The sequence below is a fragment of the Pelobates fuscus genome, chromosome 3 (assembly GCF_036172605.1).
Source record: "Pelobates fuscus isolate aPelFus1 chromosome 3, aPelFus1.pri, whole genome shotgun sequence".
Classification (NCBI taxonomy): Eukaryota; Metazoa; Chordata; class Amphibia; order Anura; family Pelobatidae; genus Pelobates; species Pelobates fuscus.
Genome location: NC_086319.1, coordinates 236101011 through 236119644, shown reverse-complemented (window position 1 = coordinate 236119644; position 18634 = coordinate 236101011). Strand labels below are relative to the sequence as shown.

Genomic DNA, 18634 nt, shown 5'->3' with positions numbered 1-18634 from the left:
GGTGAATTTGTATCCCTCATTGTCTGTAGCCCATTCCCATCTCCAATAGCTAGTAGCCCATTACTGCCCCATAGTGTGTAGTCTGTTTCTCCCCCATTTCCCATAGGTAGAAGCCTAGTCTCTGCCCTCTGTAGTTAGTAGCCCACTCCCTTCCCCCTATAGTTAATAGCCTATGTTCCTCCTCTTTTCCCATAGATAGTACCCAATGACCCCCGTAGAAGTAATCTACTCACCTCCTCTCCCCCATAGATAGTACTACATTCTCCTCCTAGTACTCAATTTTCCTCCTCACCCCATCCTCCCCCCCATAGATAGTATACATTCCACCTCCCCATAAATAGTACCCAATTCCACTCCTCATAGAGAGTGCCCTAATCCCCCTCATCACAGAGAGTGCCCCAACCCCCCTCATCACAGAGAGTGCCCCAACCCCCCTCATCACAGAGAGTGCCCCAATCCCTCCCCCATATATTGTGCCCCAATCCCCCTCCTCATATATAGTGCCCCAATCCCCCTCCTCATATATAGTGCCCCAATCCCTCCCCTATATATAGTGTCCCAATCCCTCCCCTATATATATATATATATATATATATATATATAGTGTCCCAATCCCTCCCCCATATATAGTGTCCCAATCCCGCCCCCATATATAGTGTCCCAATCCCGCCCCCATATATAGTGCCCCAATCCCCCTCCTCATATATAATGCCCCAATCCCCCTCCTCATATATAATGCCCCAATCCCCCTCCTCATATATAATGCCCCAATCCCCCTCCTCATATAAAGTGCCCCGATCCCCCTCCTCATATATAGTGTCCCAATCCCTCCCCTATATATAGTGTCCCAATCCCTCCTCCATAGATAGTGCCCCAATCCCTCCTCCATAGATAGTGCCCCAATCCCTCCTCCATAGATAGTAAACTAATCCCCTCTAAACCCACTCCTTTGGAGGGGTATTCTCCTAATTTCCCCCACTCCAGCCCTATCCTAGACATTGCTAATGAGAACTTCTCCTACCTGATGTAGAGCCTCATGAAATCAGTGTGCTGCCTGTACTGCTCATTATGGCAGCTCCGTGCGGCTCGTGCTGCCCTTTGACTCATGTTGTCACTTCCCCAGAACGAGCCGCACGGAGCTGCTCTGATCAGTATATCAGGCAGCATGCATGGAAGTCTGTGCGGCTGCGTACTCTCCCCCGACAGAGGCTCTGCTCATAGTGCTTCTGTCGGCTTTATTACAGCCAATGCTCCATTTGGCACTGGGATCTGTGTCGGACACTCGGTGCACTGAGCGGCTGGCACAGCTCACAGTTCCCCAATAGACAACGGGTTTTTTTAGCATGATTTAGGGCGGCCTGGGAGGCAATTGCCTCCCTGTCCCCCGTCCCAGCCCGCCCCTGCGTGCGTCAGATGTATTTTTTGCACATAAACATTAGGCAGTCCAGAATAGAGTTCTAAGCTTTCCAAGTCACATGTTCATGGGGTGAAAACTGCAAATCTCTGTAGTGCAGAGTTTAAAACAGAAATCCTGCCACATACAGTTTCTTTCCTCCATGATCACTTCTAAGAGCAGAAATGGGTATGGACTTTGGAGTAAACCTTTAAAAGTGTTACTGCAAGAGCCATGACTACTTCAGTGATTTGTAGAGGTCTGTGTCTGTATGTGCAGCATTTCACTATGAAAGTCTGCTCATACCGACTTGAATTACTTTGCTGCCTGATGCATTACCGAGGCGACATTTCTTTGCATAGTTTTATGCACAGAATGTCATGAATGGACAATGGATTAGCATCCAGCTTCTGTCTCTCTGCAGAAGCTACATGTTGTTCAGCCAGCACCAGTGGAAACCCAACCCTCGAATGGGACTCAGGTAAAAGGGCGGACCATTTACCCCATTACTGGGGAACAGGGACAAGAGGCTATATAGTGGTGATGCTTGGAGTAACCCTTTAGGAGCTGACGTTGGCGGGGGAGGAGAGGTCACCAGTGCCCAGGGAGCATGGCGCTGGATTAAGGTAAGTGGCTGAAGGGGTTTTAACCCCTTAAGCCCAGCGGGAGGAGGACCCTGACGGTGAGGGTCCCCCAAGGATTATATAGTGTCAGGAAAACAAGTTTGTTTTCCTGACACTATAGTGATCCTTTAAGGACTCAAAGTAATCACATGGGCTCCTGCCCCATGTATGATTGTACAAAAAAAAAAAAAAAAAATTTAAAAAAAAGCTATTTAGCAAGTTAATTAAAATTGTGAATTTCTGTCAGATTACTGGAATGGCTAGCATCAATTCACAAGTCTTTATGCAGCACCTTTGATGACCAACACTTCAAATTAAGTTTATTGAAGAAAATAAAAAAATCAATAAACTACCAACAGCACACTACTAACCTAAAGCAGACTCAAAAAATTATAATGTTGCATATGAACGTTACATTCTATAATTTACAGGAGGATATTATTATTTTATTATTTATATAGCGCCATCAGATTCCCTAGCGCTGTACAATGGGTGGACTGACAGACATGTAATTGTAACCACACAACTGGAAGTACAGAAACAAAGAGGTGGATGGCCCTGCTCAATCAGCTTACAATCTAGAGGGCTGTGGGGTATAGTGACACAGAGTAAAAGTAGGGGTACGAAGTAGGTGGTTAGAAAAGTATTCATTGAGGGCTTAGTAGGTAATTTTTTACAGTTGCAAGAGAGGAGTCATGGAGGGTGGGGGATAAAAACCTAACAGTTTAATTAATTTGCTTTCTTGAAGAAGTGAGGATATCAAATGTATGTGGTATATAATTTCAATAGAAGTAGTCGAATGTACAATATATGTCCTCAGGGTGGAGATACCTCATCTAGTGGACAAGGACAATTCCATAAAATGTTGGGGTGATTTCACTGAACCGAAATAGCTCTACATATTTATCTGGGGTGACCGCTATTATAAGCGTGGAGTTGTTATACATTCCATATATAAACTATTAGAATGAATAGGCTGAGTAATGGATGCCCCCCCTCCCCTCTCTGTGGCTGCTAGTGTAATGCTATGGAGCACACTGATTGCTATTAGATGCTACAGCCCGGGATTGGCGGTGACCAGCCGCCTCCTGGGGTTTTAATTGGCGGCCAGAGAGCCGGACGCGCGGCGCCTCCCATTACCTGCACAGTGCGGAGCTAGACACAGGACTGGCACTCCCAGACACAGGCACGGACTGGGAGCGCGCATCCTATAGGATGGCATCTATAGGGGCTAAGCCACGCCCCCGTATGGAAACCAATAGGTCACTCGCAAATCCAAAGGTGCGTTTCAAGCCTCCTTCACAGTACAAGAATAGCTTGTTTTAACATCCACGCTTTGGAACGCACACGGCGGAACCGCGTGATCACGTGACGGTGACACGGCTTAACCCCGTGGGTTCCAGTTTGATAGACTGTTATGGGGATAGTGCGTGTTTGCTAGATGTTTGGTTCCACCTGCTGGCTGTTCTCCTACCCGGAGCACATTAGGGACGGGACACTTCCTGTGTAGGCTGTTCCAGCATGAAGAAGGAGCAGGTAGTGAACTGCCAGTTCTCTGAGTGGTACCCACGGTTTAAGAAGCTCACTATCAGAAGGTGAGCATGTGTCCTCCTCTAGATCAGCCCTGTCACTATGATCAGACTCTGCCAGGGTCTGCTCCAAGTCAGATACACACATTGTGAGCCATCAGCAGTAACATCCCCTGTGTTCCTGTAATAATTGCCATACAATCCGTGTGACAGTGCTGGCCATATATATATATATATATAGATATATATATATATATGTGTCATCATGGTTTATTTTACTCAAGAAAACTTTCAAACCCATTTTAGTTAACTTGTATTGTAATTGTGTATCATTCCTATCAGATGAGTAAAAAGTTAGGAACCAGACCTAAAGCATAGCATACACATAAAGTAAACCCATTGATATATTATTACACAACAGTAATTATTAGATTAATTTAATATGAATAATTATACATGCGTCCGGGTGGTTCTTGACTTTTGACTATAAGTTCCTTATAAGCATCACAGAAGTGTATTCACTAAACAACGGATTGCAGTGAATGTGAACTAGAAATTAAAGTATAGAGCACAAGCTGCATTGATCAAAGTTTGGCTACAGCATGCATGTTGATATGACTTCTTAAATACAAGGATTACTGTAACACCTGCAAATGGTGTGCATTATGTTATACTAGAGGTTAGCTCCTGAGGTGTGAATCTAAAATGGCACGAGCACTTAAAAAGACTATGAAAGGTACCATTACTAAGTTGCTTCCTGCAGGGCACCACTGTCCTGAGTGCATTGGAGACATCATGCATGTTACAGTGTGGTGTAGGGCTTGGATATGTGCTACTAATGTGTTGCTTCTGGTTCACAGAGTAAAACCAGTAATCAATGAGTAATAAGTTAAGATGTAATTACTAATGTGTAGCTGTCCATTATTAAACTCTACATACATGCATTTGTTTAACGGAAATGTCTTTTGTTATACTCTAAAAGTTATCTTTTTGTGTTGTTTAGCATTGTAATCCCTCTGCCAGAAAATGTGAAAGACTATTTACTTGATGATGGCACTCTCGTGGTATCAGGAAGGTAATGCAAAAATACCTGAAACAATGATATTCCACAATTTGTACTTAATGTTATTAATGGTATAATATTTTTTTAACCCTCTTTTAATATGAATTGTAATTCTAAAACAAAGTCAAAAAGGCCAACACTGTAGATGTGTAGCTGATTGAGTATCCCTTCAGTTTTCTTCCATTTTAGAACTTTTCTCCAGAATTACTAATGGATAGATTGACAGCAATAGTCCATAATGCCCCCTACTCAATCCACAAGATTTGGGACCCTTGTTGGTTCAGTTGGTTGATGCTAATTTGCACCCCTTCTTCTATTACAAATGTACCACCCCTCAGCCCTTTACTAGAAATCCTTTCTCTGTAACCATTTCATCTTTTTTTTTCTTCTCTACGTCTCTCATTCTAATTTTTCTGTTTTTACTGCCATTGTTATCTATTCTGATTTTTATATTTTAGTTTTTTTCTTTTAATTCGGCATGCTTTTACACATGTCATACATTTCCATCATGAAGGACTCACTGATGTTACATGTTTGTTAAATATCTTTTTTGACTAATTTAATTGGTATTTTAAATATATAGTATGTCTGAGCGCTAAGGACAAATCCAGATATGTGCAAGTGAATTGATGGCAACAACATAGCTATAACATCATCATATCATACATGAAAGAGTTAAAATTAATTTGTATATCTATATTTAATGAGCAGAGGGATATAAATGGGTGTGATGACCCAAGCAAAGGTTAAAAACATACAAAATGCACACACAATGGTAGAAAAATGAACCTGCAGGTTAAAAATATTTAAAAAAAGATCTCAGAGCATATACTGAACTGTGGGGCGAGCCCTCCACCATTCCAAAGGGATGCTGAAACAATGTTCCAAGATGTGCAAGGATGTCAGTAGTGAAATAATTTCTTAATTATGTTTTTTGGAACTCCGTGAATAAAGGAATATTTAAAAAAAAACAACTTGTAAACACTCTACTCTGTAAATATTATCCCTGGGTTACCAATACTGTAGTGGTTATGGTGTTTGGAGTTTTCCTTTTTAAAGGGGCAATATAAGCACAAAATCAACTTTAGCCTAATACAACCGTTTTAGTGAATAGATCATTCCACCACGGTCTCACAGTTCAATTCTCTGCCATTTAGGTTAAATCGCTTTGTTTATACAGCTCTAAACACACCCCTTTTGCATGTGACCTAGAATTGTGTTATTTAGGTTAAATGAATAGAGCAAGCGATAGAAACTTCTGAGATAAGCGCACTGTGCTGTCACATCTGACTCAAATGAAAAAAAAAATGACTAATGCATGCAGGAATGCATTAACCCCTTGAAAACATACACATTCAAGTCACATTATGCAGCATATCACTGGTGACAGAATATACCTCATATGAGTAATCTAATAATAGGCCACACAAGGTGTGCATTCAAAATCTGGTTTTACTCCTCTCTGTTTCCTCAGGGAAGATACTTCAACGTGTCCTCAAACAGACCTTAACAGCAGTGAAGAAGAGTTGCAGGTAAATACAATGGGGGAAATTTATTGACGTGTTCTGAAAAATGCCTTTTTGGGGTGGTTCTAAATTTTTCCCGCTTTATTAAAGAGTTATAAAAACCACTTCAAAAGAATCACATTTCTTCCTTGTACAATGTGACATATTTTTGTGCCTTTGCAAATATGTTCCATTAATTTAAGAATACTTCAAATATTTAAACAAAAGACAGACATCCGTGGCAGAGTCACAAGTAAACTGTCACAAAGCACGTATTGGTTGCAGGGTATATTTAGGGCATAACCCAATATAGAAGTCAATAAATAGATTGGATCAAGTCTCAAAAAAAAGACACAATACCAATAATATTACCCACAAAAGAGTAAATATTCAACAAAAGCTCAAAACCAAAAAGTAATAATAATAAAGAAAAGAAAATAAGGAATAAAAAAAGATTACTTTATTGAATCCCAATTGGGAATAGCAGACATAACTAAGTGAAACATAAGTAAATTAAAGCAGCACTGTCATGCCGAACTTGCCTTTCTTTTATCGATTCCTCTTCTCTCCCTCTGTCAGGATATGTTCTTCCTTTCTTCCTATCTGCTCTAGTTTTCCTTAAAACATAAGACGAAGTAGGGCCGATTTGTCTTATGGAGGTTTCCTACGCCTGACCATCTCTGACCAGCGGAGGAGCAAAGTGTGCTTCATATCCGGTGGTCAGAGCAATTTTCCCACAATTCCCACCTTTCCTTTGTGTTCAGATAGCAACCTTAAACCGTGGGAATTAGGGAGTCATCTACTAAGCGGCTGCAAGATGCAGCCGTGGCACGAATAGGATCGGAGTTTCATTCATTAGAATGAAATTCCGATCCGAAAAAAAGTCCCGAATTGCGTCTTAACACGAATGGAAACTGTTCTCATTCTGTTAGGACGCAATTCGGTAGTTTCGCTGGCGTTCTGTCTAAATGACAGGACATTCTGGAAAAGTGAAAGGAGGCATCGCGAGAACACGGAGGAAAGGTGAGAATTGTGGGAAAATTGCTCTGACCACCGGAAATGAAGCACACTTTGCTCCTCTGCTGGTCACCACGTAAGAAACCTCCATAAGAGAAATAGTCCCTACTTTGTCTTATGTTTTAAAGAATACTAGAGCAGACAGGAAGAAATGAAGAACAGATCCCGAGAGAGGGATAGAAGAGAAATTGATTAAAGAAAGGCATGACCGTGCCGCTTTAAGTGAAGAAAACGTTAAAATTGGAAAGCTAATGGGCACTTATATATTGATAAATAATTAGATACTCTCTTAGTGTAGATATAGAGTTTATAACTGTATTGGTTACAGTGTTTTTCCAAACGAAACAGATTTAATTTTTTTTAACCTTTCTTCATAACTAAAATGCTCCATTCCTTTTATCAATTTTGTAGCTCGTCTCTGGACTTTTTCTAGTGCCCTGATATTTCTTTAGAACAGGCGCCCAAAATTGCACAGCATATTCAAGGTGTGGTCTTACCAGCGATTTATAAAGAGGCAAAATTATATTTTCATCCCGAGAATTTATGCCCCTATTTATACATTACAGAACCTTACTGGCCTTAGCAACTGCAGATTGACATTGCATATTGCTGCCTATAACAATTCCCAAATCCTTCTCGTGTGTGGTTATCCCTAATTCACTACCGTTTAGTGTGTACATCAATAGGTTTTGACAGAAAGTTCATAAAGTAGTGCATATCCAATCTATAATATCAATACTAATATACTAATGAAGTGCTTAATGCAAACACCCATTAAAAAGGTATACTGACCAAGAGCAGGAGAAATGAAAACCCCCAACGTTTCGGCTCTGGGGGACCTCTCACTGACTGATCTATGTTACCACTTATATACCTTGTCGATTCAACCTAATAAACCTTAATACGATCAGCTGGATAAAGGGAGGTACTTGCTACTAGTGTAATGATGTGTAGAATCTTCTGTATAATGCTGAAGGCTACTTCCGGGTATCGATGTCGTCATGACGCACATGCGTCAAATGACGTCATTACGTATGAACGTGATAACGTATTCTGGTAGTACAGAGCAATTACAGGAGAGTGAAATGGCCAAATTTGATATAAGTCAAAAGAAAAAAAAGTTCTACTGCATAACGGCTCACTTTATCCAGCTGATCATATTTAGGTTTATTATTTTGAATCTACAGGGTATGTAAGTGGGAAAATAGATCAGTTAGTGAGAGGCCCCCCAGAGGAAGGCTTCAGAGCCGAAACGTCTGGGTTTTAAGTTCTCCTGCTCTTGGTCAGCGTACTTTTTTAATGGGTGTTTGCATTTAGCACTTTATTAGTATTGTGGTATTGGTATTATGGATTGGATATGCACTTTCTTTCTGTCAAAACCTATTGATGTTTTTTTTTCAATGCATGAATAAACAGTTTTTTTAATGTGCAAACCTTGGTGTGCCTTGGGATCATTATTATATCGTGCGTGTGTGTGTGTGTGTGTGTGTATATATGTGTATATATATATATATATGTGTGTGTGTGTATATATATATATATATATATATATATATATATATATATATATATATATATATATATATATATATATATATATATATATATATATATACCAAAATGTAGAAAGTCCTTGCACTCACGCTTAAGTGAACTGTTTGCCGGCTGCTTGAAATCCAGGAAAATTCAAATATGTACAGGTAGTGATCAGCACTCTCGGACTTTTGAAGGTTAAAACTTACAGTTTATTAGTAATCCATTAAAAATAAGATCAATGTTTCAGTCCCAGCAGGGACTTTCATCAGGCATGCCTGATACTGATGAAAGTCCCTGCTGGGACTGAAACGTTGATCTTATTTTTAATGGATTACTAATAAACTGTAAGTTTTAACCTTCAAAAGTCAGAGAGTGCTGATCACTACCTGTATGTATATATGTATGTGTGTGTGTGTGTGTATGTGTGTATGTGTGTATGTGTGTATATGTGTATATATATATATATATATATATATATATATATATTTGGTGTGGGAACAGATTTTTTCCTTGAAGAGCACCCAGTACTTTTTATACCACATCACTTTTCACCCGCTTTCAGTTGAGCTTTTCTTATTATATATTTGTATAATGTTAGAACACTCGCAACAAAAGTAAAAGCATAATTGTAGTCAGGGTACATAAGCCGTAATAATGAATACAATAAGATATAATTAGAATTAAGCACCAGTCGGTTGTGGTGTGCCGGAACCGACGTATGGGTAGGCCTGTAATAAGAGGGCAAAAAGTAGATGTGAACAAATCACCTTTATTACATACTTGTTACAAAGCTAAACCTTTAAATGGTAATCTCAATTCCTGTTCTGGCTGAGGTATATAACTGGTATATGCTGCTGACTTCCATCGACCTAACCTTTTAATAATATGAACAGGGACATTGTGGCTTGAAGCAGCTCCAATTCTGAAGGAAGTGTTCTTATGTAGAAAATGAATTTAGTAGTGGTCATAGGTTTGCTATGTAAAAGGAGTAATGGCGTATTTGGGTTAAGACCGTCAAGTGTGGAACAATATGTGTCCAGTAATGTAATTGGACACCAGTGATTACCAGTGGGGTAATAGCATACTTTGGTAGGAGGGCCTAACTTGTTTGTTTTGGTGTGATCAATGGTAAGAATGTAATGGTCTGAATCTTTTTGTAGACTCAAAATTCTCAGGTGCAATTGGTTGGACGTGCTGTTATTGGTAGTGAATTCATTTGGCCTTAAGAAACCATAGAAGGCTAGATAAGCTGACGTTTTAATAACCAGATTAGTGCTGGTTTCAAAGCAATTGGTGTCTAGAATGTTCGAAAGTGCCTGAAACATAGGCTTGACAATAGGAAGTCTGGTAGTGGTTGTGGGTTTGTCCAAGCGTTGTATTCCCTTCAGAATATTTTTTAACGGGATAGGTAGACATGTAAGGATTCACACTAGGATAGGCACTTAGGATGTGATGTATTCCTGTGAGGTAGAGTTTTATGGTGTTTAATGATTTTAAGTTAAGTTTTAAGGCAAAAGGAGTTAAATGCCACTATGGAATCGAGGGAGTGAGTGTCGCTAATCTGGTAATCTAAAGTGAATTTAGTGTAGAGAGCGAATGCTCTATTGTAAGCCTGTGATGTATTGGTAGAGAGAGCCGAGCTGGCCAGATATCTGCTGTGCGCCAAGAGGCGCTCTAGTCCAAGATTAGGTCTTGATGTGAAGCAGTGCTGACTGATGTTGGATGGGCTCTGAAGAAAACCTGCAAATTAGAACAAGACAACGCGTCAGCGGCTGTATTGATGCGTCCTGGGATATGTATACAAGTGATGTGAAATTGCAGTGTGGCCGCTAACCATGTCAGTCGTCAAATTAGTCTCATGATTGTAAGTGATGAGAATCTGCCCTTCTTTATAATGTCATATGCTGCCTTTTTGTCAGAGAAGCATTTCACTGCTTTCCCTTGCCATAGGTACCCCTATGCTTTGGAGGCTGCCACTATCGGGTAAATTTCAAATAGGGCAGATGTTATGTGGAATAAAGGTAGACCAGGGGTCTCGACCGGCCAAGAATCTCTTAACCAGGAGTCACCAAAGATAGCTGCGAACCCCTTATGAGCTGCAGCATCGGTCCATTTAACTGGGAAAGATTCAGAGATGGGTGGAAGGAACATCGCTTTCCCATTCCATTGTGAAATAAATCTAAGCCACATATGTAGGTCAGCCTTGGCATGTGTATCTCTGGTTACAGTACTTTTGTCTCTATTGAGAAGAGGAAGAAGGCACAACAATCTGGAAATAAAGGCATGACCCTGTGGAATAATTCTCATGGCGAAGTTCAGCATGCCCAGTAAGGATTGTAGGTCCACTCTGGTACACATGTCGTTAGCCAGAAAACCTTCAACCGACTTTCCGATGTGCCGTACTTTCTCCATAGGTAAACTGGCTTGTCATGATTTTGTGTCTAGGGGACTACCCAGGAAAGTTAGGTTAGTTGTAGGGCCTACAGTTTTTTCCTTAGATAATGGAACCCCTATAACTGAGAATAGAGCAATTGTTTTGAAAATACTGACTGGAGTGGACTGAGGAGATTCAATAGTAAGAAAGTCATCTAGGTAATGTATGACTGATTGACATGCTGTATACGGCCGGGTATCGTGTACTATAGCAGGGAGAACTTGTCCTGATCAGCGGGGGAGCGAAGTCCTGGTGAGTGGACCTGAATCAGAAGTCAGAAGTTCTGGATATTACCTGAGGCAGTAGACTGCAGCAAATCCCAAGTTGATTAGATGTTTTACAACTGGAATACTGGCAGTAGTGAGAGTCAATAGACAGTGATAATTCTCATCAGAACAAAATTCCAGAAAAGCACAGATCTTTTCACCGATTCATTTATATATCAGTTTCCCATTGCAGGACTAGGGTTTGGAGAGACCTTGCCAGCTGCCAGGAGTAGAAGTGTAGGAGAAGGTGGGAGTAGGATTTAAATGTTTTGGTTGAATGTCTGTATTTTGAGAATTTAAAAGAAGTTGGAGGGGAAAGGGTGTATAGGTACGAGTATAGTGTATGGGATGAGCAGAAAGAGGAGGGAAATAAACCAGGAGCAATGAAGATGGTGTCAGTAGGGACAGGTAAGCAGAATGATAGAGAGATTTTAGTAATGAAAGAAGTGAGAGAGAGAACATTAAGTAGTGTTTTCTTATAGATGAGGACATTATAAAGGCAGCTAGGACCATAGGAGAGTGTGGAGGGTGAAGGGTTAACTGGTCTGTGTCATTGGAATGAAGGTATTACATATGAGGAGAAGATAATAGGCATGGCTGTTAATAGCCTTATTGACCCTGTGTGTGATTAACTAACAATTAATAAAGCAGGTGATAGAACCTTCTAAAGCAAGTTAACGTCTGATTGAAAATGGAACCTTTTTTTTTTTTTTAATGCTGGCAGTGCCAGTCACAGCCAGGGGAGGTGTGGCTAGGGCTGCATAAACAGAAACAAACGTTTTATAACTCCTTAATGGCAGATAATTGAGCAGTGAGACTGCAGGGGCATGATCTATACACCAAAACTGCTTCATTAAGATAGTTGTTTTAATGCCTACAGTGTCCCTTTAAAATTCTGTTGGAACTAGCTAAAAAAAAAAAAAACTAATATAAATCAAGGTTGCATCCTGCACAGCGTTATTCAGTTATTTGTGAAATGTCTGATATTCAAAATGTATTTTAAGTTTTAAACCAAAATAGCCAAATGTAAAAAAATCCAAAATTGGCATTGTTTTTAGTTTAACTTTTTTGGCCTAAAATGCAAAAAAAATATTTTTTTAATCCACTTTGAATTACAGTTACTCCAAATATTTTTGTCACTACTTTTTTGGTTTACAATAACCTATTGGGCATTACTAATAGGTCCATCCCTTAAAAACCTGTAATAAAAGTTTTGAAACTTACTTGATCTCCACGCTCTGTCCAACGTCAATCCTGTACTCTCATGGTACAATCGAAAGCTTTTTTTATAGAGAAGCCTTTGATTAGACTGTTTTGCTGGCTAAGAGCGCATGTGTGTGTTCTAAGCCAGAGAGAGAGGCATTTTTTAATAAAAAAAACTAACAAACACTATTTACTGGAGGGAGGCAGAAAGGACCACACCGAGGGTGGAAATGAGGGGTGAGTGAGTCTCACCATGCAGGCGCTCTGCCTAAAATGGAGATGCTCAATATGTTCATTACCCGTGTGCAGTACATGCTGGTAATGGACGTAAAATGCACAGAATTGATATTTCGCTATCCAGAACAGATGTCCAAAGTCACGTTTGCAGGGGTTATAACTAGCCATAGGCCTACACGTGTAAATATCTCTGAATATGCACTGTTTCATGCAGAATCATATCACTGAAGTGGTCATGGTAGTTGGAATAACTTTTTAACACATTAGTGAATTATTGTGTGTAACTTTGATAACTTTTATCTCATTAAAGTATATTACAGTTTAAAAAAAAAAAGGATAAAACGAAAGGTTACAATTTACATTCAATATACAACAAATTACATTATGCCTTTATTGTATCTTTACGTTTCTATAGTTTAGATTTATTTTTTTACATTTCATTGGGATGTAAATCATTTTCCCCTCCTCTTGTTTTCCATGGCAGTGGTCAGATGATGAAAACACAGCAACCCTCACGGTGAGTTTGTTATTTTTCCTACCAAGCTACTGTACAAAGGGGAGATGAGGAGAATACAAACACAAATCGATACATAATCAGAAGAAAAGCATGGTAATATATAAAGTGTCTTCCTTTGCAGCATTGAGTCTTTGAAGATATCTGTCGCCTGATATAAACCATTTCTGTGCTGGAATAATACCAACAAAGAGCCTGCATGATCCCCATGCTTGTTATACGTTTAAATAGCTGACATGGTTTATTGATTTTACTACTAAACTCCAAAACCCCAGTTTATTTCATTTTAGCTTAGCCTGTCATTTTAAAAATGGAGACCTAATCTAATGTCTGCCAAAGCCTGTACACATAAGCCGGAAGAAAATCCTCAAAAGAAAACCTGTATACACACACATTACTGTACCATTGCCATACCCATGCAAGTGCAGAATAACCAGTCCAGTGCTGGATTTTGGGTAACATAAACTGTTGGAATAGTTCCCATCCCCATTTACCTGTCACATATTCATCCTCGCCTTGCGGTATCTGTGCTTAGCGGCCATGCGTCAGTGTACCTGACTCCTGCAACATGTTGATGCAGATATAGTGGAAGCTTGCACTCAAATTTGTTCTCAGTGGTTCTGTGCTACCCCCACTGACCAATTTTTGTGGTACGATACTCAAAATGCTTTCCGATAGGTTGCTACCACCTTTCCCCTTCTCACTACAGTTGTTACCCCCACCTGCTTTCGCCTTTACATTTTCTGTTGTAAAAGGGACACTATAGTCACCAGAACGACTGCAGCTTAATGTAGTTGTTCTGATGTGTATAGTATGTCCCTGCAGGCTATAGCTGTAAACACTGTCTTTTCAGAGAAAAGGCAGTGTTTATATGACTGACTAGGGGCACTTCTATTGACAGACACTCAGACGGCCACTAGAGGTGCTACCTGGATTGTGCAGCACTGACGTTCAGCATCTACACGCTCTGCATGGAGACACAGAATTTTCCCCATAGCGCTGCATTAATTCAGTGCTTCTCGATAGGGAGATGCTGATTGTCCAGAGTGGTGTTTGGCTCCCTCCCCCCAATAGGATAGCTAGGTAGAGGGATCAATAGTGCCAGGAATACAGCTTTGTATTCCTGGAAATATAGTATCCCTTTAATATAGTAACAATTTTATTATACATCCTTTGGCCTAAATGGAACTTTATAGTAAATCGGTATATCTTCTAATTTAATTTTATTTGTTCTTTTCAGGCACCGGAATTTCCTGAATTTTCAATAAAAGTGCAAGAAGCGATCAACTCGCTGGGTGGAAGTGTTTTTCCTAAGCTTAACTGGAGTTCTCCAAGGGTAATAGCAGATCCAATTCTTTTTAATTCTAGATAAGTTATTTCAAACCTGTTGGAGTTTATTTACTGGATCTGTGTGAGTGTATATGTGACTGATATGGTGTATGTATATCACTGTGTTTATTTGACTGTCTGGGTATGCACTATATGTGTAACTGTATGTTTATGTATGTTGTGACTCTGCATGTATTTGTATCTATGTACACAAAAAAAGAAAGTCCAATCAATTGGCATTCTAAATCTTGACATAGAAACATAGAATGTGACGGCAGATAAAACCCATTCGGCCCATCTAGTCGGCCCAATTTTCTAAATACTTTCATTAGTCCCTGGCCTTATCTTATAGCTATTCCATGCATCCACTACCCTCTCAGTAAAGTAATACTTCCTGATATTATTTTTAAACATTTGCCCCTCTAATTTAAGACTGTCCTCTTGTTGTGGTTTTCTTCTTTCAAATAGAGTCTCCTCCTTTACTGTGTTGATTCCCTTTATGTATTTAAATGTTGCTATCATATTCCCCTGTCTCATCTTTCCTTCAAGCTATACAGTTTAAGTTCCTTTAACCTTTCCTGGTAAGTTTTATCCTGCAATCCATGAACCAATTTAGTAGCCCTTCTCTGAACTCTTTCTAAAGTATCAATAACCTTCTAGAGATATGGTCTCCAGTACTGCGTACAATACTGCAAGTGAGGTCTCACCAGCTTTCTGTACAATGGCATGAGCACTTCCCTCTTTCTACTGCTAATACCTCTCCCTATACAACCAAGCATTCTGCTAGCATTTCCTGCTGCTCTATTACTGTAGCGTTACTTACCTTATCCGGGGGCCGGCCGCGGTCCTCTCTTCAAGCCGCGCGCGGTCCTGCGGCTGCACGAGCCGCGTGCGGCTCATCCGACTCTCCTAACAGGTAGACGGGCAGTGACCGCGAGATGCGGTCACGTGTCCCGCCTGCAGCTAAGAGCGCGCCGCGAGTCTCGGGCGCGCTCTTAAAGAGACAGTGGGAGCCTAAATTGCAAAAAGGCTCCCATTGGCTCCTGTCATGCCAATCACCCCATACACTTACCTGTTGGGGGTGTGGAAGTGACAGGAGCCAATCACATTAGTTTGAAGGCTACTTATACTCACCCTTTTCCCTTAGTTCCTTGCCCTATCGTGGTTTCTGCTACAGTTCCCTTTAGTGCTTGTTGTGTTCAGTTGTGTTTCTCCGTATTTGACCTTGGCTTTGTATTCTGACTTCGTTTTCGCTTTATCCTTGTCTGTACTGTTTGCCGGCTTGCTGATTCCTGTGTACCAGACCCCGGCTAGTTCTCGTTTATGCTGTCTCTTTGTGCCCTTGACCGCGGATCGTTCCTGACTCTGTACTTCTCCTATTACGTCGAGTCCGGCCACTCTAAGGTCCGGTAGACGTATCTTTCCTCTGTGCTGTCTTCTGTTTGGCTGGATCCTGCGTGTAGGGGTATATACTCGTTACAATTACATTGTTTGCCTAGCTTTAAGTTATCTGAAATAATTACCTCTAAATCCCTTTCCTCAGATGTTGAGGTTAGAACTCTTTCAAGTATTCTGTACTCTGCCCTTGGGTTTTTATGTCCAAGATGCATTATCTTGCACTTATCCACATTAAATGTCAGTTGCCACAACTCTGACCATTTTTCTAGTTTACCTAAATCATTTACCATTTGGCTTATCCCTCTTAGAACATCAACCCTGTTACATATTTTAGTATCATCAGCAAAAAGACATAACTTACCATCAAGACCCTCTGCAATATCCCTAATAAAAATATTAAAGAGAATGGGTCTAAATACAGATCCCTGAGGTACCCCACTGGTGACAAGCCCATGCTTCGAATATACTCCATTGACTACAACCCTTTGTTGCCTGTCACTCAGCCACTGCCTTACCCATTCAACAATATTGGAATCCAAAGTTAAAGATTGCAGTTTATTGATAAGCCTTCTATGTGCAACAGTGTCAAAAGCCTTACTGAAATCTAGGTAAGCAATGTCTACTGCACCACCCAGTTCTATTATTTTAGTTACCCAATTAAAACAATCAATAAGATTAGTTTGGCATGATCTCCCTGAAGTAAACCCATGCTGTCTCTGATCTTGAAATCCATGTGATTTTAGATGTTCAACAATGCTATTCTTTAACATGGTTTCCATGTTAAAGTCCACAGATTTTGCAAAGGAACATAACACACGTAGGCAACATTCTATTAAAAAAGGCTGTCAATATTAAAATGCTGAGTGCCTGGACTTCATTGTTTTGTATACTTTCTATATCCGGAGATGGGGCCACCACCGCAGTTTGGAGCACCACATTCATTTTGCTTTATATGTCCTTCAAAAGAAATGTTCCTTACAGGATTGCAGGTTTCCTGCAATTGGAGTACAGTCCTGTTTATTTGATATTTATGTGTACATTATGTGATTGTGTGTTTTGTGTAACTTTGTGTTTGTGTCTTTGTATGTGACTATAGTTGTGTGGAGGACAAAAAATGTGTTAAGACATACAAGATGCAAGTAAGCTAAGAGACAAGATGGTAAAAGGAAATAAGAGGCACACAAGGTTGAAAGAGAGGATTAGAAGAGACAAACAGGGATGGTCATGAAAATTGCACAAGGAGATGAGGATGTGTAAAGCACCACACAGGCATTTATTCTTATCTATTGTCACCATGGTAAGGACTAACCTACTATGCCAAAACAGCCGAGCTGGAAAAAATCTCCAATTCAACTCTTTCCAGATCTGATATATTTATATTGGTCTAGATATTGCAATCCCCTTATTATTTAACAGGGCCAGGAATAGGTTGTGGCCACTATGAGGAATTTTCGCCCCAGACACCTAAAGACCTAAAACAGTCCCTGAGCGAGTACATATTGAGATGTTGAGTGTGAGATCCCGTATGCTTGTGTGTGTGTGTGTGTATAGGCTAAAAAGAGACTTGCATCCATCAAGTTCAGCCTTCCTCATATTTGTTTTTTGCTGTTGATCCAAATGAAGGCATGGGACTCCAGGCACTATAAGCAATTAAATTAAATAAAGTGGTAACAGTGCTTAGTGCCCCTTTAAGCAGACATTCATTCACACACTGAAACAAACACAGTAGTTTTCACAATATGCCATAATATAAACTAACAATTCTCTTAAAAATATATGGAAGGGATTATATTTAAAGGAAAACTATAGTGTCAGGAATACAAAAATGTATTCCTGACACTGTAGTTCCAGTGTGACTTTTAAGGTTCCCGGCCCCCTTAGATCAGTTTGAAAAGGTGATTTTAGTCACCTTTTTTCCCCCATGCAGCTGGTCTCAACTCTGTGGCTGAGATCATCAACTGTAATGATCTCAGACAATCCAATGCTTTATGGAAAAACATTGAGAGGCTGCTGCACATGTATAGCAAAACACAGCGCTACGCCAATTAGCATCTTGTCATAGAGTTGCATTTAATCAATGCTCCTCTATGGGTAACGTTCATTTCCTCCATGCACACTGTGCACCACTGAGCCAGGAAGCACCTCTAGTGGTCGTCTTGAGTGACTGTCACTAGAGGTGTTACTATGCAGCAATGTAAACGCAGCTGAAAAGGGAGTGTTTACATTGAAAAGCCTGCAGGTACATAGGCATCAGAACCACTACATTAAGCTTTAGTTGCTTTAAGTGCTGCTGTGAAGCTAATTACATTACATTTTTTCTATATATGCTTGGAACATGTACAGTTTGTAAAACACTCATAAACAATTATTTTTAATAGCATATATTTAATTCGTTGCTAGTATTTGGGTTATTACTTTGAGACATGGCAGATTTCTCTGCAAGAAAATCTAACTTCATGTTCTATCATGTCACCACCAGATGGTGGTAGTTTACGGTTTCAGTAAAAATGTCTATGTGCATTTAAAATAAACTATATTTGTATGCAGTTACTTATTAAAACCCTCCAAACATTAAATGCAATGTTAA

At 40.0% G+C, this 18634-nt stretch overlaps 1 protein-coding gene across 1 annotated transcript in view; it reads left to right on the top strand.

Annotated features, from left to right (window-relative positions):
• The first annotated feature begins 3513 nt into the window (after nucleotides 1-3513).
• Nucleotides 3514-18634, top strand: part of CDC123 (cell division cycle 123) — a 66294-nt gene continuing 51173 nt past the window's right edge. The window contains exons 1-5 of the mRNA XM_063445455.1: nucleotides 3514-3611; nucleotides 4549-4620; nucleotides 6083-6140; nucleotides 13291-13323; nucleotides 14561-14656. Coding sequence (XP_063301525.1) covers nucleotides 3538-3611; nucleotides 4549-4620; nucleotides 6083-6140; nucleotides 13291-13323; nucleotides 14561-14656 — 333 coding nt within the window. The 5' untranslated portion in view covers nucleotides 3514-3537. The remainder of the gene's footprint in view (nucleotides 3612-4548; nucleotides 4621-6082; nucleotides 6141-13290; nucleotides 13324-14560; nucleotides 14657-18634) is intronic.